We start from the raw sequence: 21,515 nt of genomic DNA, 5'->3' as shown, positions 1-21,515 counted from the left end.
TCCCATAATGATGGTGAAACTCTACTTGAATCCATTTAATTTTTTTTACCGACAAACCTGTGCTCGAAAATCAAAATATTTTGAGCACGGGTTTTTATGGTCCAAGACTCCAACTGTATCTTGTCTTTACTACGAATTATTTTCCTTAACTGTGTCCATATCAGTCACAGAAGATAGAGGATACAGGGCGAAAGAAGATAAAGGAAATGGTCAGTGCACCAAGCAGTCGGCATGCCATATTTCACCTGTATTATGGCTTCCACAACTACTTGAATAATAATCTATTATACAAACCTGGCCTTCTTCCTTTATAACCTTGTCCAATTCCATCCCACAAGTCCATCCAACACGGGTAGCACATGGTATGCCAAGACGAAAAGACGGGCCAAGGTATCAAATATCATCAAAATTTCATCAGCTGGTAAATAAGTTTTCTTTTTTAATAATCAGTAGCGTGAATTTCAATTTCAACCCTGACGAAGTGCAAATGAACATGAAACTTAAACGAGTATGAAGAATTGAAATGCCAAATAATTGACTGTACTAGACTGATATCTAATGAACAAAACAACAAAGAAAGACCTCCTATTGCTTTCCCATATTGGTTGGTTTGGGGGGGGGAAGTTCTCGAGATGATCAACTTACAGCCTCTCTCCAAGGTACTTCCAAGAAGTTCTCCTCAACCTCTGTTGAACGTCCAGTAAAACAGATTGTTGTGCATACTGCCACCATGCTATTTGCCAGCCTTTAAGCTTTTTACCTAAAGGACGAAACCGTCCGTACCTACAATGTAAGGACAACAAAACCGAACATCAAAAAAATTTAGAAAGGGTAAACGATTTTCTGATGCTTACTCAAATAGTAAAAAGACTAGATGGGAAGGCAATTCTATAACTTTTTTTTTGAGGGGGGGGTTCCTGGTTAATAGTGGTCTGAATGCTCTTCCTACATATATAACGTCTCTTTATGGCATGCCAATGAGAATTGATGCACTGAGTAGGAATTTCATTTGGCAAGGTAATAAGGAGTAGAGATGCTACCGTAGATAGTCACTCACATGCAGTAAGAAGGAAGGGGGCTAGGGAATTAGAAACCTGAGAAAGCACAACAGGACTCTATTGATTTAATGGGATTCCCTTTGAAGACCAAGCTTTGTGGAGAAAGGTGATAAATGACAAAAAGGGGACAGAAGGGCAGTGGTGCACAAGATCTGTTACCAATTCTTATGGAGTGAGTGTATGGAAATCAATAAGAACCCTTTGTCAAGATTTTGCTTGTAACATCAGCATTAAAGTTGGAAATGGCTTGAAGACTTCCTTTTGGAATGATGACTTGATTGGGAATGGCCCTCTCAAAGAGATCTTTCCAGATATTTTCAGCTTAGTACAACAACCTGATGCAACTTTAGCTGAAATTTGGAGTCAACAGAGCTGGGATCTCACCTTTAGAGATATCTGAGTGACTGGAAAGTGCCCAGGTGACTGAATTCTTCAGTCTTCTACAGATTTTAAGGGGAACTGCTGAACAAGAGGACAAGCTAGTGTGGGTTAGAACAACAAAGGAACTTTTTCAGAGAAATTGTGGTAGACGGGTATAAATTGTGGTACTCAAGACGCGTTGGGGACAAGAATAGGGAAGGTATTTTAGTTGACAGGGAACTCAGGGAGTTAGTGGTCGAGGTTAGGAGGGTAAACGATAGGTTGATGAGTATTAAGCTTGTAGTTGGAGGGTTTACTGTAAACGTGGTTAGCGCGTACGGCCCCAGGTAGGATTGGACCAGGAGGTCAAGAGGCAATTTTGGGAGGATTTGGAAGCAGATATTTGAAAATGTATTCATTGGTACATTGGAGCAAAACCACTGTATACAAGTGGTTTCCGGATTCATTGATGATTGGATGTGATTAGGGCAGAACCACGTGTTGATATTCCAATACTAAGCCATGCAATACAAGGAACATTAAGGAGTGCGACAAGCTAAGAAGCACCTCTTATGAGAAGCATTACTTCCTATATCTTGCACATAAATAAGAGGAAGTAAAGCTTAGTGGAGATATTTGCACATAAATAAGAGGAAGTAAAGCTTAGTGGAGATATTTATCTCTGTACTAACTCAAAAAATAGAGGGGGAAAAAACATGTGGTAATGTCGTCAATAGCCGAAACAAACAAACTACATATACGCAGCTGCATGCTTTACCCAATAGTTGCACTTAACTTTCAAATGATAGCACGTCACTTTTCCTTTTTCCAGTCCATGTTAGCACTGCTCAATACTAATAGAGGGGATACTGCGCCAAGCATCATGCTGCTTTTCTTTGTTGTGGAGCACAAATTCTATACCATCCGAGTATTATTGAGCTTTCTGGAGAATAATATTTTTGTATAGCTCAGTTCTAGCGTGTACTTACATGTCTTGGGGATTTTATCCCTTTTTTGTTACTGCAATATCATTTGTAATTATGGAGATGAGAATATCAATAAACCAGACATGCTTTCTTCCCCAAAAGCAGTTTGAAAATGTAATACAACAGCTTAGCACACCATTCTATTCGCATAAAGATTCTTTCATTCTCCATAAACAAGATTTAAACAGCTCGGGTAATCATGAAAATACATCGAGTGCTTTGGCTTAAACAATCTCAGATTCCGCTTTGAGTTGTTGCAATCAAAACTTCCATTGAGAAAGATGAAGGTCAAGGGAAGGAATATTGTACAAATCTTAGATATTAATTAGAAAAGTGAAAGATAGACAAATAGCAAAGCAATGTAACTATTGTAAATAGGCTGACATCTAGTTCTCAATCCTTCTTTCATGAATGAAATATTCTTCATCATAAAAAATGGAAAAGGGAAACATAACAAAAACGAAGTAAATGTCTTAATTCAAAGAGTGAAAATGAAATAGTTCAAGATAAAATTATTGAGCTCCTCAACGAACAGATATTAACTAAAAAATACACGAGGCGAATGGTGACATCTTACTTCTCTCTCAATTGACATGTCAGCAAATAGTCACAAATGCTCAAGATTTGTTGTATTTGAATCTCATCCAGAGAAACATCCTAATGTGCAATGAAAAAGGAGATCAACAACTATGTTACTGTGATACTGAATTACAAATGAAATTCTTTAAAATGATAGGAAATATCCTGTACAAACCATATTATTCAACTCTATACTTAAGAAGTATTGCGGAACATCTTTCTCAAGCCTTCCTGAACGGTTCACCTATATCAGAATTGGTGACAGCTCATTAGAAAACATAAATAAAAGAAGCATAAAGTTTACAAACAGAACAACACATTGATTTGACCTTGTAATATAAATAAGTGTGTATGAGCCCATTAAAAGGGCCGGCTAACTCTTCCAAAATCCAATACAGATCTAAGTCAAAGGCAAATTTCCCAAGTGGAAAATAAAACTAAAACTAAATAGGAAATTTTGAAATAACCATATAGAGCACACGATCATGTTGAACCGTTGGTTTTACTTTTTAGTAGGAAAAGGGGGGGGGGGGGGGGCTCGTCTGTACAGGTTTTTCATTTTCTTTAATTGGAATTGAATCCAGTTTTGCCGCAAATAAGTAGCCGGTTGATAAAACATATTTCATCTGCACATCACATAAAGTATATCAAATAAAAGTATGGCTCGACTTCAAATGGAAAATAAGTTAAGACTTGAGAATGCTGTTGATGCTTCAGTCCAATTTTTATTGAACGATTTAGACTTAGGCACTTAGCACAGTAATAAGAAAAGCTTCAAAGGATTTCTACCGCTCACATTTACCAGTTCAAATACAAGAGGAGAAGTTGATGAAAAGATATCCATCAAAACAGAAGCAGCCTTACATCATAGTTACATTTTGGAGATGAAAAACTGCCATTTTAGGGACGCTGTTAACAAATAAAATGCACCTTAAATAGATAGAGCGATTCATATAGCTAATCCCGAGTAATTGGAATTGAGGTACAGTTGATGTTTAAGTGATGTTGGACAAAAAGCTGCTCTTTCAGGAAGTAATTTATGGAGGACCTATTGCCTGGAAAGAAAGGCATGGAACCACTTATTAGATGTCAATAATTGGGAAGTTCACAAGTGGTCCGGTTAATTTTAACCTATATAACAAAGAAAGCAATAAAGTAACTCATTTTAGAAAGTGGTGATTATTAAAGACCCAAGTATGACTTCTCTTTTTTTGTTTTAATTCAAAACACAAAAGGAATAGACAACTAACAACAGAACAAAAGGTTGAGTACGAGATTCACATACCGAAAGAGACAAAGATACATCTAGTGGGACCAACACATATTTGTCATCATTTGCTTCCAATTCTCTCCCCTTACTGTTAGAATCCACTGCATAGTCTCTCATCACCTCATGAGTACTTTGGAAGGTAGTACAGTAGAGTTCCAGTCCTTTTACTTCAACAAGTTTGTTGACACGCCCATCTCTCATTTTCCCACTAGATGGACAAAGGACAAGTAAGGTAAACGACACAAATGGTGCATGTGTTGATTCTTAAAAACCAAAGAATGCTTTGCAGAAGTATTTGCAGCCAATATTTGCGGAAATAACTCTTGCACAAATGAAGCACATATTGTAAGAGGACAGCCCGGTGCACAAAGCATCTCACGTTCACACAGGGTCCGGGGAAGGGCTGCACCCTTAGGGGTATGATGTAAGCCTATTAGGGTAGACAAATGAAGCACATGTTGTGAGTTTTATTGATTGAGAAACACCTGTAACTGCCATTTGTTATACGGAGAGAAATTGTTTTTGGAAAAGGAAAAAAATTATCACCGCGACTTCAAAGTATAATCATAAAAATAATTTGTTTAGTTTCTAATAAGATTGACTAGTATATTAGATAATGACAAATTCTCCTTTTAGTACATGTCAAATACAGAACCGTACAGAATAGCTTCCCAACCCATTACAATCTGGAAGCAAATTTATAAAACTACTCTAGCACACTGAAGCCTGACTCTAGATATGCGCAAACTGATAGAAACATTGACCAAATAATTGCTGGCATTGTATGAAGGGCCTAATACTCCTATAATATCATACCCGCCTTTTAAGCATTAAAGAATTCCAGTTCCAAGGAGGAACACAAAATTCTCCTTGCATTAAATAGACTATCTCATGCATGAGAAATATGAGCTTACACTGTTAAAGAAAGAACAATATATTTTTCAAGCATAGCAAATTCATCAATGTAAGTGACTGCATGAAGAGAACATGGAAAAGATACAAGACCAATTAGAGTCATACCTAACTAGCTGCCTCATAATTGTTAAACTTGACCTTTTAAGCATTAAAGAATTCCAGTTCCAAGGAGGAACACAAAATTCTCCTTGCATTAAATAGACTATCTCATGCATGAGAAATATGAGCTTACACTGTTAAAGAAAGAACAATATATTTTTCAAGCATAGCAAATTCATCAATGTAAGTGACTGCATGAAGAGAACATGGAAAAGATACAACACCAATTAGAGTCATACCTAACTAGCTGCCTCATAATTGTTAAACTTGACAGCTTCATACCAAAGACAGTTACTGCCTGACAAAAAAGGAAACAAGTAATTGCTTGGAACATCACATGAAGGTTAATGTACATAACAACAACAACAACAACAACAACAACTGTGCCTCAATCCCAAACAAGTTGGAATCGGCTATATGAATCCTCACTGACTATGTTACTCCATATAAATTCATCTCAGGCCAATATAATCCAGAAAAAAAAAATATTCATAGAAAAAAAAGTGTACTAGAACTTCATTATATTTTCTACTGACACATAAAGGCTAATATACATTTTCTTAAGGATCTCAGGAGGTTAATTTTGCTAAAATTTGCAACTTCTGACTGATCTGGTTGTTTTGATTGCCATAGTATCCTTTTTTTTTCCCCTTTCCTGACATCCCGTTTCCTTTGACTTGTATGGGTTCTTATGCAATAACGAATCGGCTTTACTCTTGTACATTTCGGTTAGACTAACCTAAAAAGCATGAAAGGTTATTTGATTTGAATCTCCATTTGTATTTTCCACACATCATTAGACATGATCTTAGATTAGATGAAACGAGCACTTCTTGTTTCATTTAATTCTTCTATGAATCATTTTTTTTTTTTGCTAAACTTCTATGAATCATTAAGCATTCAACTGTTCCAAGATATAGAAAAGATTTCAGTATATATAAATATATAAATGGAGAAAAAAGGAATTCATATATTGAATGCATAAATACCGTAAAGGATATATATATATGAATGAGCCATCACTATTATGAGAATAGTAGTAAGAGATACAAAGAGTTCCTATAATCGTGTGTTTATACCAGAGATCGGTTTTGAGCCCCTACCTGTTTATCCTACTTATAGATGAGCTAACTGAAGATCTCAAGAAGAAGAAAAGGCTTCTTGTTTTTCTGTGTATATTTACATCCCAAGAACATGCTACTTATACAAGGTTCTTATGACTAATTAAGGAAAGAGAATAAAGGCTAATTAAATCAAATCAAAACAGTCACGTTGATTCGGGAATCAATATTCCTAGAATCAAGCCTAAAAATCCTCCTACAATCAATACTCTCCCTCAAGTTTGTGCAAAGATGTCACACATCCCCAACTTGCAAACCAGTGTGTGAAAGGATCGTTTGTTGAGACCTTTTGTAAGCACATCAACTAGTTGTTTCTCTTATGACACATGAAGCAAAGTCAAGAAACCCTTGTAATCATTTCTTTGATGAAGTGTCGATCAATTTCAATATGTTTCATTCTGTCATGTTCAATGTTCTAAAAGGCTTTCTTGGGACTCAAGACTAGCAAAAAGCCTCAGTGGAGCTTAGTTTTGTGATGCTTACGCCTCAAGCGCCCGACTGTGCGCCTTAAACACGCCAAACGCCCAACGCTTAAGGCTCGCCTAATAGTTCATATGCAAATCATGTGTCGAATTCTGTAATTAGTACTGTTGACCATCAAAATTCTTTAACAAATAAGTGATAAATGTTCTATTTTCATCTATAGAAGTATGAAGATTGAGAGTAACTCAAATAATGAGCCATGGTATTGCAGATTTACTAATTGAGAGTATCGTCAGGGCGAATATCATTGAACCTCTTTTAAAAATAGATAGCTGAAGTTTATATTTTCACTTGTTATTAATTTTCATGTCTTAGTCTTATATCTCTCAGGATTATCATTCTTTTATTGTTTTGCTATTTGAAAGCAATTTTGTATTTATTCATGAAGGAGTGATGTTTTAAATTATAATATTGATACAGTTTATTGATTATTTACTTTTAGGGAGGTATAATGTATAGTCTGATAACATTTTTTACGAAATTGTAGTTATTTAATTGTTCGACCATTAAGACATTATAGTTGATTTGTATCTCATAATAACTTAAACACTATTGCATTGTTTATACTAGTAAAAACATGCTAGATATTTTATTTTTTATGAGTTTCTTTAATCCTTTTTAATTTTCTTAAAAATTTAATGTGCTTTCTATAGTTTTCGTGTTATTAAGTTATTTTATTGATTTATAAATTAAAAAATTTAAAGATCTATGAGGCTTATGCCCCATGTCCCGGGGCTTACGTCTAGGATTGTGCATTTGGATCGGAGCTCAATTCGGATTTTCGGATTTCGGATATTTGGATCAGATATGGATTATGTTTTTAAAAATTTCGGATATCCGGATCGGATTCAGATTGGTATAATTTTAACCCGATCCAATCCGAAATCCGAAATGATTTTTAGGACATGTATAAATACTAAACTTTAATTTTAGGGTTAGGTATTATTTCATCGAGCCTCTCTATCTCTAAGCTCTTTTCAGAGAGACTGTTGCTCTGTTCCGCCTCTCTTCTCTGTGTTCCGACTATCGACGGTGACCGGACGACACGTCTTCCTTTATCGACTCGAATAATCCTATGAATTCAGCTTGCCTAACCTTCTAGCAGAGACCTTTCGGTATGAAACGGTCTAAAGTTGTTACTGAATGAAGATCTAAGTCATGCTTGCATTTTATACATTATGAGATCACTAATTGCCTTTTATGTTGCTAAGCTGTGTGTTGAAAAATTTTGTTCTATTGTTGATGCAGAATGGATGAAATGATGCGTGGTTAGAGGGGATGGGGGGAGATGGCTGCGTTAGGGGATAGATTAGCAATAGCCTTAATAATACGTACAATCTGATCCGACAATCCGAAATATTTATCCGATCTAAACTTTAAAATCCGATCCGATTCGATGTTAATTCGGATCGGAATCGGATTGCATTTTGTAGAATCCGAAATGTGCTAAATCCGATCCTATCCGATCCATGCACAGCCTTACTTATGCCCCGTGTCTCGGAGCTTACGCCTCGCCTCGTACTAAGTAAGATACTGTGGCTCGCGCCTCCACCTTTTAGAACACTGGTCATGCTTAACAGGATTATGAACTATACTGATTGCAGCCTTGCTATCACAATACAAGGAAAGTTTTCCTTTTTCAGACAATCTCAATTCCTCTAGTAGCTTTAGTAGCCACAGAAGTTTACAAACAAACCGGGACATAGCTCTATATTCTACCTCGGAACTTAATGTAGCAAGTACATTTTGTCTTTATTTCTCCAAATAACTAAGTTTTCCGTCTTATGAGTGTACAGTAACTAGACGTAGATCTTCTGTCATTTGTACATCCAGCACAGTCCGCATCTGTATAGGCTTCTACCTGGAAGTGACCATGTTTGGTGAAAAGGAGAATTTTTCCTAGCGGAGACTTCAGATATGCAAAATGTGAAACACAACTTGCATATGAGAATTTCAGGGATCATAGACTCACCAAACTGATTGAACAAGCTATATCTGGTCTAGTGTGGGAGAGATAAATGAAAAGAAAGTGAAAAAGTCTGGTGGGAAGTGGCTGGAGCTAGGGGTCTTTTTTCTCGTGTTAATAAAATTGCATGTGTCCGACTTTTCTTACCCATGACAGATGTTAACCATTGGCCCTTTCTTCAGTTAGAAATTAAGGCCTTTCTTCATGGCAATCATGAGGATGAGGTGTATATGGAGCATATGTCGGGCTTTGTTGCTCAGGGAAGTCTAGTAGACTTGTATGCCAACTGCGCTGATCTTTATATGGTTTAAAACAGTTAGCAAGTTTAGCACAGTTATAAAGGAGTTTGGCGTGATCCTCCGCTAAGCTGATTATTCTATTTCTTATCTATACCCAGCCTTGGACCCGTGCATCTATTTAGTGGTCTATGTTGATGATATAATTATCATTGGCAGTGACCGATAGGGTATTGATAGCTTGCAACGACATTTCTTTCAGCATTTCCACACCAAGGACCTGGGTAAGTTGTATTTCCTAGGTATTGAAGTAGCTCAATCAAGATCAAGCATTGTCATTTCACAACCGAATGTCAAGACCTACCGATACTCCAGGAGACAGAGATGACAAACGATAGACCTACCGATACTCCTATAGATCCGAATGTCAAGCTTCAGCCAGATCCAGGGGAGCCTCTCTGTGACCTTGGGAGATACAGGAAATTAGTTGAAAAGATTAGTTGGAAAACTGAATTATCTCACTTTGACAGAGTAATACAAAATCTAAAATATGAATTCCCTGTGTGTGAAAAAGGCAAAGTCTCAATTGTAAATGATCAAAATCAGATAACATTCTGCACCTAGAGTTCTCAAGCAGCTTTAAAGATCTACGATTTCATCCCCTGGAAAGAGAGAATGGCTATCACCAGCAGTCCCACCATTTATCGATTATGACTCAGTTCCTTCAATGATTTATTTAAAAGCCTCGAAAGGCCACATTTGTTCAGGGCAAGAGTTGTAGAGATAAGAGAACTAGTATTAGTAGGCAGAATGAAATGCAAAGAAGAGATCTATAACTCTGAACTGGAATTTCGCAATGTTAAAAACATACAAAAAAGGATCAATAAACTAACATGCAAAAAGAATTCCCTAAGCAAATATAAGGTTGGAATTCACATCGCACATCTGCCTATAAAATCTAGCTAGTTCTTTGACATAAGCTGTAAATCATCTCCCTTAATTAAAGTCGACCTCACATTGAAAGCACATAAAAGGCTTTTTTCCTTGAGAAACTCATAGATGTGTCTTCCCAACTCTTTTATTTCTAGTAACTCCTTTTATGGCCAAATTTATGTGCTTCATCCCAGATATTAGGTGCATTTGACAAACAAGGGACATGAAGGGCAATAAGGTGAGGGAGGAGCCCGGAGAAAAACTAGCACCGAAGGATTGCAAAAATCTGAAAGTTAAGGACCAAAAGAATAGCCCAACAAGCTCATGACTTCAAACGGAAAGCAAAATAAGTACACAAGGAAAATAAACAATCTCAAATACAATTGGGTAGAACTATACCGAAGAGGTCAGCATGTCACGATAAAGAATATGAACATTTCTGATGGACAACTGGATGTTGTCAAGGACCTGAAGAAGGAAATCAAGAAAAAGTATTAGAGGAATAATAAAAGCCAATGGGTACACAACTAAATAGCACAACGAAGCCAAAGAAATTTGCAAAAAAGAAAGATCCCAGCGGGTCCAGTCAGCGCCTTTTAACAAATATATAATACAACCTTTGCAGTAATGTATGACGTAAATGAGTTTCCAGCCCGACTATCTGCAAAAACCAAAAGATTCTTTAAGAAGTCCACAAAAGAAGATAGAAATTAAACGTACAGACAATCAAAGTGTTAACCTTTACTATGAGAAAACCGACTAAGGTCAGTGTAGGAAATACAAGCTTAACATGAAACATTAAACCAAAAACAGCTACACTAAATATGAACATAATAGACATTCTGTAGTGAGATAAAAATAGGAAAAAGAAAGTAGCCTAAGTTTTGTCCTCCATCATCTAACCGTATAGTTAAAAAAAAATCTAAGTGGCCCCTAGTCCTGAGAGGACTTACCAAGCTTGTGGTTATTTTGCTGCAGCAAAACTGAATACTACACTCAGATGCCACCATCTTTCCTTTTGATCAGTAAATTAAGCTTTTAATAACAGAAATAGCCACGTACTAAGCTAGTGCTGGACATTACAAAATGAGAGGCCCCGCTGTACAAAAACAAAAAGGAAGGGCTCCCCTATACAAAGTTATGCCTGTAATGAGCTAATAAAGACATTCATGCCGCTTACATCAAAAAGATCTTGTAAATTGCAAGAAGAAGCCAGTAATCCTAGACATCTAACCCAAGAGTATGGCCTACTGGGTAATGAAGTAGGATGACAACCATGAGATCTCAGGTTCAAATCCCAGCGAAAACAAAAATACACCAAGTGATTTCTTCCCATCTGCCTAAACATTAGTGGGTAGAGTTATCCGGTACGTGTGCTAGAGGTAGCAGGTACCAGATGGAATAGTCAAGGTGCGCACGAGCTGGCCCCTACACCACCACCATCAAAAAAAATCCTAAACACATACACGTGAGGTTCTACATTGAGTTGCTTCTGCCTGCAAAACACCTTGAGTTTCTCTCATTCCAAAGTACCTAACAAACTCATACTGGAATTGCTTTCCAGTATTTTCTTAGTGGTTTAGAGACACTGCAACTCCTGCAGCAAACCAATACGCTTGTATTGACTAAGGCATAACCTAGTGCTATCCGAAAATTGTTGAAAAGAAAGCACCCATAACTTCTCCTTGCTTTCTGACATGATCGCTAGGTTTTCTCTATGTCCAGCTTACACATGATGCCAACTTCTCCTTGCTTTCTCTACTGTTCAGGCATTTATTTGCAATGAGCACAGTGTCCATGATTTATCTTCCTTTGACAAAAGGAAGTTTCGAAATGACTTGTAGAAACTTCCACCTAGCTTAAAGGACTAAATCCTTCGGCTCCTGCCTTTTTGACATCAACAATATAAAAGAAGCGTAGAAACTCTTTACAAACTTCCCTGGCTTCACATCATCTCTGATCACCAGCAATGCTCGTAGAAAGCCATATGGAATCTATCTAGACATGGTGCCTTAACTCCTTCAGAATCTAACCTACTCCATTTCTCAATCGAAGAGGGCCTCTCTACTCATTCCCTCTCTAGATATGAAATTCTAGGGAAGTCTATTTTAAATAGCCGTCTCCATGTTTTCATCTCCAGTAAGTTCTTGTAAATATGACAATTTTCATTTTAATAGCTTACTCGTGTCTTCACATAAAATTCCGGTAATCCTCAACTTGTCAATCATATCATATCTCATATTGGTTCACAATTTTGTGGAAAATTTTGTGTTCCGTCCACTAATTTTAACCACAAACTTCTCGACATCTTCCATTACCCACCATCATTAAACTCTTTAATTGAAATCAAAGTATGGAAATACTTATGAAAGACACTTAACAATTGCATGTCGAGTTCAAATAATCTAATTTTAGATGAGATGAAGACATTAATATTACAACTTAATCATTTACTATCTTTCTATCAAGTATATTATGCTATTTAGTCCCAAAATAAAGAAGACAATCAGTAACTTCTGTAATTGGAAGAAAAGGTAGAAATCTCCGGGAAGTGAATTCCCCGACTCTCGACCTTCTGCCACACTCTAATTTTCCTGCTTAAGCAAAGGCTTAAAAGAGGAGCAAAATGAAGATTAATCAAGCTTTCAATCAAATTGACTTCCTAATCAGTGAATAAGTAAGCTTTTCGACATTATTGTAAGTTATCATTCAAAATTCGTTGAATTCATGGTTGTTGGGCCCTACATTGATCTTGGTTTTTCATAATAAAGAAAAAAAGACAAAGGGTGTGTGATATAGACAGGTTATCCTAATGCTTAGTGGTTGCTTCCATAGCTTGAACCCATGACCCATAGGTCATACGAAGACAACTTCACAGTTGCTCCAAGGCTCCCTCCGGTTTTTTCATAATATATCATCCATTTAATGGACTTTTTCATGTGAATTTCATTCATATTTGTTGATCGTTGAAATATGGTGGTGGTAAACCTAGTTTTTAAATGGAATTAATAAAAATCAAAGTTGGGGTTGAAGAATATTGCAGAATATATTTCGAGGAAAAGTTTTTTCTGCAAATTTTATATTAAATATGACTGAATCTATGTATGATGCAAAAGCATATTTGTCCTATTGTCCTCAAATTTCAAAAGTCCACTTAGGGTATGAATGAATGCATTTTTGAACCGCAAGTTGATTTTGCCTGTGTTTTTGAGTTAGAATTAGTTTGGGATTGTTTCTGAATGTTATACCTTTTTGAATCTAATGAACAGATTTTCCCTAATCAATTCCAAACAATGGATCTTATACTTCTTGCTAGATACGGTAAGTATTCGTTCATACTTATTGAGTGTATTACTTGTGTGCCTTTTACCTTCTTTTTTCATTGACTAATTGTATGTTACCTACCCATATTACACGCTCCGTCCGAATTTATGTGGCGGTGTTTGAATGGGCAAGGGTTTAAAAAAGAAAGACTTTTGAAATTTGTGGCCTAAAGAAAGGCATAGACATTTCAGTGGCTATAATTCTTATCATCAAGGGTAAAATAAAAAGTTTAAAGTTAATTTATTTCTAAAAAAAAAGGAAACATGACAATCCTTTTGGGGACAATGTAAGAAGGAAAGTAAAGGGCAGCCCGGTGCACTAAGCTCCCGCTATGCGAAAGGCCTGACCACAGGGTCTATTGTACGCAGCCTTACCCTACATTTCTGCAAGATGTTGTTTACGCGGCTCGAACCCGTGACCTCCTGGTCACATGGCAACAACTTTACCAGTTACGCCAAGGATCCACTTCACATGGCAGAAGGAAAGTATGCAACTGAAATTGCGACAGAGGCAATAGTTTTATTGTCCTTTTGTTTTTTTAACCTAAACTTCATTCTGGACCCAATACTTTGAACGTGCTTTGAGCATTTGAGTTGGTTCGTGGAAAAGACTAAGGAGCATCCCTTGAGTCGTAGAAGGCATGAGTGTGTGACATGTAAAAAGCCTTGATACAAAGTATACACGAGGGTTGAGGACTACAATTTGAGTGATACAAGTAAAGAGAGTACTTGTGAGGTCCTTTTATCCACTCTTTTATCCACTGACCTACTTTTTTTGTTCCAAATTGCTTTTTGCAGGTTCAAGAAAAGTAATGAGTGGAATTGTAAAATATGTCATACATAGTAGTAGATCTCTGTGGAGGAGAAAAATATATAAATTTATGACTTTAGAGTGTTTGCTGATCCTAATGAATCATACTTGAGGAGGAAAGATAGTAGAAAGTTGAGAAGTGGATCACACCATGGAAAGGTGCAAGAAAGTAATACTCCACAATCTCATTCATACTGCTTAGTGATGCCTACAATGACTGATGAAATTGGTGATTGTGATAATCTTGATGGCTACTATGATAATTATGAAGTTGTTGGTGAAGGAGCCTAAGAGAGGACATGAGATTAATGATCATGGAGATAAAATGGCCAGTAGCTCCTGCTGGTGCTATGGACCCGAGAAGCAAGGACCTGATCACTTGAATGTGGAGTCAATGAGAGCTCAACTCTTTCGAATTGTTCTCCTCTCATTCTCTTATGTGAAAAAAAACTTATTTCAGTTAGTTGTTCGGAGATAATGAAAAGAAAGATCAATTCTTTCATATCCTTCATTTAAAAAAGTGAAAAGAAATAGATTCAAATGCCTTTCTCGTCAATGTAGAGAATTTCAATTCTTAAATCTAGATAATAAGTCGTCATGCTGACCATTTTCATCACTTCGTACATATCATACCATGAGCAATGTGGTCGAACGGTTTTAGTTATTGCATGATTGTGGAGTTTTTCCTTGTGAATAACTTACCAACAGTTAATCGAGACCTCTTCTCTTTTATGTTTATACATTCCAGTAGAATGGCACTGTCGGAATATTCTAGTCTCAAAAGTCTCTTAAGTCTCTTTGCTTCAATATACATTTCAACTAAAGTAATCAGTCAAAGTCTTTCAAGTATAAGATGCTAAAGCACTCACCACATACTCGTCTTGATAATTTTGCAAGTTCTGCAGCAGCAAGTTTGGCCTTTTTCCCAGCGAATTCTCTTCTCTCTACTTCATCCATCCTCCACTGTCATAAGCATGAGCAGAAAATTGCACCAAAACTTTCAGAAAGCAAAAAGAGAAGAGAGACAGGGAACTAAAGTTGTAACTTTTCACGTACATGCATATATATATGTGTGTGTATATGTCAGGTTATTTTAGCAAGATGGTTAAACAAAAGAAAGTGCACCTCTAAGAAATTATCTCAACTACTTTAGTGTTGGCTGATTAAGATAGAGTGAATAATTATCAATTTATTCAAGCAATCAAAAGTAATAAAATACTCCCTCCATTTCCATTTGTGACACACTTTTCTTATTAATCCGTTTCAAAAAAAATGACACCTTTCTATATCTGGAAACAATTTAACTTTAAATTTTTCCCTTTGCACATTTTACCCTTAATGAGAAGCTTTTATAGACACACAAATTGAAAGCCATACAAAAGCTTTTACCCTTTAAGGTTTTAACACCACAAGCTTCAAAAGTCTTCCTTCTTTCATAAACTCCATACCGAGCCAGTTCACATAAATTGAAACGGAGGGAGTATCAAGTTTATCGGCCTTCCATAAAGCATGTTCTCAGTCAAATGAGAAAAATAACAGATCTGTAAAACCGTGTAAATCTAACAACAATATATGAATATTAGCACACTAATACACATATCATCTCACTTATAAAGCTAGCCTTGTCAGAATTTTCTGAAAACTCGAGACAATTCCATGGAAATAGTTTAATGTACGCCGGCTTAGGGATAAAGAGGCCTAAGATGAAAGCACGCCATCGTTCATTAATAGCTAACAAAAACCATATCAAGAGGCTCCAACATCGTACAACTTCTCCTGATCTGGTCTAGATTTCTACCCCACCAGAACAAAGCATGCAAAATATGGACTGCAAATGAGAGTTAAATTCCTTTAAAAGGCTGTGAGATTCATTTCCATCAAAAGCACCAAAATAAGCATGTGGAAATCAGATTCCATTGTTCTTCAAGCAATTCTTGCACAAATGTGAGCTGAACTATGTATGATATTAACCAATTGGTGCCCCTCAATGCAACAAATCCCCTATCTAATCACAATGCAATGAGGTGAAAAATATATATTTCACCGATATAGCTATTGAGTAACTGAAGACGGTCAATGTCAGAACTGCAACAAATCCTGTGTTAGATCACAACGCAATAAGAGGTAATTCTCAGCAATCAGCCTCCAATCACGACAAACCAATTGACATAGACTTCTTTCCTATATTAAAGTAATCCCCCATCAGAATAGCGCCAAAAGCAGCCTCCTGAACAAATAGCCTCCATAGGAGCTTACCAATAGAATAAGTGCTATGAACTCGGAGCTCCAAGGTTTCACTTTCACAAATACTCAGCAATAATCAGCACTATCAGAACACTACAACATGATTTTATGCAGAAGGTACTGTTACAGTTTCTTTCTTTACCAACTTATCTCTTCCATTAGTTATTAACTTTGAGATACAGAAGTTGGTACAGTCTATTAACTAATTCAACTCCCAATTTTATGGACATTCTATATGAATTAATCCGTAGATCCTAATTCAAGCGGATTTGAAGAGATTGACTGATTATTGTAGGTCATCTTCGACGCCATTGCTGGAGTGATGGGCACATGCTTCTCAGTATGGAATTAGCATGACCCGGTCAAATGTTAGATGCCCCGGACCAAGTTACTATTATTTATTTTTCGGCTTTTGCGTCAAGCTTATCAATTTATTTTAATAAATGATTGGCTACATGAATCCTGTCCCTTTTAATGCATCGGAGGGAAGGATGCAGATTTAGGGGCTTCAAAAGCTTTCAAGGTGAGAATGAAGTACTAAGGCTTTCAAGGGTTGTGTTAAGGTTTGTAGTAAATGGGATGGGCATAGAAGCTAACTAAGGTGAAGGCTATAATAAATTGGTCAATCCTTAAGAGTGTTTAAGAGGTTAGGAGCTTTCTGGGTTTAGCAAGTTTTGATAGGAGGTTTGTGAAGGGATTTAACACAACGGCTAATCATCTGATCGGGGTGATTAAGAAAGATAAGGGTTTTATATGGGAGCAAGAACAGAAGGAGCTTTTTAAGACTTTGAAACAAATGCTCAATTCGACTCCTTTGCTGCAACTTCCTTGAGAATACCTTTAAGGTTGAGTCTAATGCTTCGAGATAGGTATAGGTGAGGTTCTTATGCAAGACCAAAGACCTTTGTATGAAGAGGATAGGTGAATCTATGAAGAGGATATATGAACAATACATATCCAACTTGAGAATAAGCTTATATTAAAAGAAGAGGAGGATGAGGAGGAGGAAGATGAAGAATAAGGAAGAAGAGAATAGAGTTTGGAGAAGAAAGGGTAGTGATCTATAGGTTTATTCGCCGCTTGTTGATGCGGGAGGCTATATTTGCTAAAAGTTTAAAAGAACTACAAAATGTAATGAGTGGCTTAAAAAGGGACACCTGATGAAAAAAATTATATTAATCATTACTCTACTTTCATATTAGACCAAGCCTTTAGGTCGTTTATGTAGATTTGGTCTAAGGTCGTCGCACTCCTACAACCTCATAGCAAAGTATGTCAATTAGCAAGCCCCCTCCTGTCAGAAACTCAGAAAAGTATGTGGCATCAGAGGTTGTTACCCCGTGGGCAATCGAAGGGGCTGATCTTCAGGGGAACTTTTTGGTTGTTATCGAGTAAAGATTATGAATATATCTAGACAGCTTTTTAAGAAAAAATTACATAATTTTTATATATATATATATATATATATATATATATATAGATAGATAGATAGATAGATAGATAGATAGATAGACAGATAGTATTGTCATGTTGGTTTGGTTCGTTTTATAGTTCATACTAAACCAAATCGAACCAACTACATGTCGATCTTCTGAGCAAATTTGATTCTATCTTCCGGTTCAGTTTGATTTTTTGATATTTATTGAACACTCATCAATCATCATTACTAATGTTCCTCGCGCATAGTGGGAGCTTAGTGCATCGGGCTGCCTTTTTTTACTTTTTTACTCATCATTACTGATGTTGAATTTTCTTAAGATAAACAAAAAGATTCGGTAACAGTGAATTATGGCATAATACCTCTTTCTCGTCCCGATGAGATGCACATACTAATACATCCTCTAAACTGATTATGACAGGATCCCAGCCAAGCTTTTTCCACGGAATTTTAATACTCAACTTACCAACATGACCTACAAAAGCGAACAAATAGGATCTCATCAAGAAAAGAAAACTTGGATATACAATGTCTGAGAAAACAGCTTATAGATTTTTTATAAGTACAAAATGGCCTAAATGTTACAAAGTCATCAAGAAGCATCAAACTCAAAGGAAGCAAACAGGAAAAGTAGAAAGAAACCAAAGTCAAAGGAACAATAAACTTCGAATTCTGTGAACAATAAACTTCGAATTCTGTGAACAATAAACTTCGAATTCTATTAAAATCTAGCTGACATCCCATTAATTCAACAAAAGCTAACCGGCATGCATTTAGTGGAATCAGAATGATGACAAGAATTCCTGATTCCGATTCTTTTTGGTGTCAGGGTCTTCTCGTGTGCACCTCAACTAATTCCACCGGTTACCTGCTACCTCCCACCAGCACAAGCATCGGGTAACTCTTCCTATCAAGGCTTAAGTAGATGGAGAGAAGCCACCTAGTATTTTTTGGCTCCGTTAGGTTTTGAACCTGAGACCTCATGGTTATTCCCCGTTTTATTGACCACTTGGTCACACCCTCGGGTGCCCTGAATCCGAAATTTAACTCAATCTAGTTTCTTTTCATTACCAGAAAAAATTAAGATTATATGTAAGCACACTAACCATATCAGCCAAAGTTAAGCTTTCCTATATATTACTTCACAAGACTTAAGTATAACTAAGTAATACCAACTAATGTCAAAAATTGGTGAGTGCAGACAAGTGAACACCTTACGGAGAGCTACATTGAATAACTGTAAAATGTTACTAAGAAGAAGCGGATAGTGCTTGATGGGGGAATATATCAGATGAGCAGGCTACAACAGTGAACAAAGTTTAAACATTTGGCAGTAATAAAAAGTCAAGAATGAAGATGATAGGATAATATAGGACAAGGTGATCAGGAAAAGCAAAAGTAACATTAATTTGCTGCCTTTGTGTGAAGAGATGGAAGGATGTCAATCACTTTATTCAACGCAAAGTGGGAATAAAAGTTTGGAATCTCATGCTGAATGTACTAACATAGACATAAAGCTACAAATAAATGAATTAAGCCAGTTTTTTTATCACTGATTATCATAACCCCAATAGAGGGGAAATATGTTGGACCCTTTGAAGTAGCAGGACTACAAGGTTCAGAACTTTTACCTTGCTTCAAAGCAAATGGCAACTGGAGATAATCGAAAGCCTCGAGAATAAGTTCCACATCTTCTAATAATACTTCTTCTGCATTGCACATATTAAAACTCACTTTCTACCACTAACAACCAAATCTACTAGAGACATGATAATGGCAAAAATAAAAGAGAAGAAAAAAAGAAATTAGTAAAAGATGCATATACTGGACGAATGACAGTCCTTCAACTAAATTTTACCACCTGACGCATTACCACTACTATATTGGTCTTTTCACTAGATTCCATTATCATCTACATAATAATCTCTTTGAATTTTCTCAAAAAAAAATTCTCCAAGACAGGTTAGCACTTTGTATTAGTATAAACAATATAAAAGAAAAAAGAATTGCGGTGAATAACAATAAGCAGACGGTAGAGTAAGGGGTTTAGTTGAGTACTTACCATTCCATAAGGTGATTTTCAGCTGCTCCTTTTGGATGTCCTTAATATATTGACCTAGATAACCCAATATCAGTTGCCTAACGAGCCCTTCAAACATCCTACAAACTCACAAATCAAAAACCGTATACTATAAAAAGAATGATCTTTTAAGCAGTGGGAGCATAAAACAATTGCCCGCGCACTGCAACCCAATTCACTATAACTGAATAGGATTTCTATGGCATGAGAAAGAAAAGCTATTATTGCACAGTAGAAAGCAATCAAAGATACTTTCGCCGGAGAAAGAATGGCGTGGAAACGGTTCCGAATGCCGAAACGGTATTTTGGGACTCAAAATTGGAAACGTTTTATGGGAGAAAGACACAAATGCCCATGCCGAGCAAAATAATAACAGTCGATGCTCCCTCTTCCCCTATTTACCGGACATGCCCCAAAGATCTTAACTCAAAGCAGCTCGCTGGCCCAGTCCTTCAATTTACATATTCACTAATTCCTATCATTTAACATATACCTTTAGTTATATTTTTGGTTCAATTATATCCTTAGCGTAATATTATTGGTTTAAATATACTCCTCTTTTGTTAAGTTTATTCAAGGTGGATCCAATCCTATGTGGCACTCACATTTGATGAGGTGGATGCAAGGAACTAGTTAAAAAAAAAAAAAAATGACTTATTTATTACGATATACTGTTTATATACTATAACAGTATAATATTATATTACTATAACCATGACTTTAGCTTGCACAATAGCACCTAGTTGATTCAACAAATAGGAGTCGAAGTATACTATTATGGTATATTGTATATTATTACACCATATTGTTGCAGTATATTGCATATTATTATGGTATATCATTATAGTATATTATATACCATAACAGTATATTGTTGCAGTATAGTTATATACTCCTACAGTATATTGCATACCGTAGCGATATAATGTTAGGTAATTGTGTTCTTCTTCGATTATTACAGTATATTGTATACTATAACAATATATTATTGCACTATAGCTATATACTCCGACAATATATTGTAATAATGCAGCAGTATATTGTTGTGTAACTGTGTTCTTCTTCGATTTTCAGCTGAAAAATTCGATCTCAAATCAGCTAAAATCACCTCAAGCACTCACTCCTACAATATATCGAGTGAGTGCTTGCTTGAACTAGGAATAAGAATAGCCCGTATGCTTATTAGTCGAGTGAATGTTTCGAACTCGAAGTAGTGTATCCCGTAGGCGTAATGGTCGAGTGAATATTTTCGAACTCGAAGAAATGTAGCATGTAGGCTTAATGGTCGAGTGAGTGCTTGCTCGAACTCGGGATAAGAGTAGCCCGTAGGCTTATTAGTCGAGTGAATGTTTAGAACTCGAAGTAATGTAGCCCGTAGGCGTAATGGTCGAGTGAATATTTTCGAACTCGAAGAAATGTAGCCCGTAGGCTTAATGGTCGAGTGAGTGCTTGCTCGAACTTGGGATAAGAGTAGCCCGTAGGCTTATTAGTCGAGTGAATATTTCGAACTCGAAGTAATGTAGCCTCGTAGGCGTAATGGTCGAGTGAATGTTTTCGAACTCGAAGAAATGTAGCTCGTAGGCTTAATGGTCGAGTGAGTGATTGCTCGGACT

At 36.5% G+C, this 21,515-nt stretch overlaps 1 protein-coding gene across 12 annotated transcripts in view; it reads right to left on the bottom strand.

The window, feature by feature from the left end:
• The window catches only part of LOC104107909 (uncharacterized), an 87,053-nt gene extending 66,847 nt beyond the window's left edge, over positions 1–20,206 (bottom strand). For 2 of the 12 annotated variants that reach the window (XM_009616834.4, XM_018774728.3), the window contains exons 1-12: positions 19,885–20,202; positions 19,454–19,531; positions 18,185–18,297; positions 15,010–15,103; positions 10,624–10,667; positions 10,406–10,474; positions 9,478–9,538; positions 5,507–5,561; positions 4,269–4,461; positions 3,159–3,227; positions 2,982–3,061; positions 646–783 (exon numbers count right to left, since the gene is read on the bottom strand). In XM_009616834.4, the coding sequence (XP_009615129.1) occupies positions 646–783; positions 2,982–3,061; positions 3,159–3,227; positions 4,269–4,461; positions 5,507–5,561; positions 9,478–9,538; positions 10,406–10,474; positions 10,624–10,667; positions 15,010–15,103; positions 18,185–18,297; positions 19,454–19,531; positions 19,885–19,981 (1,091 nt within the window). In that variant the 5' untranslated portion in view covers positions 19,982–20,202. The other 10 variants (XM_009616835.4, XM_009616836.4, XR_011410858.1 and 7 more) reach the window with 9 other exon arrangements.
• Positions 20,207–21,515: the final 1,309 nt, after the last annotated feature.

This window comes from Nicotiana tomentosiformis, chromosome 9 (assembly GCF_000390325.3).
Source record: "Nicotiana tomentosiformis chromosome 9, ASM39032v3, whole genome shotgun sequence".
NCBI lineage: Eukaryota > Viridiplantae > Streptophyta > Magnoliopsida > Solanales > Solanaceae > Nicotiana > Nicotiana tomentosiformis.
This window is presented reverse-complemented; position numbering and strand designations above follow the sequence as displayed.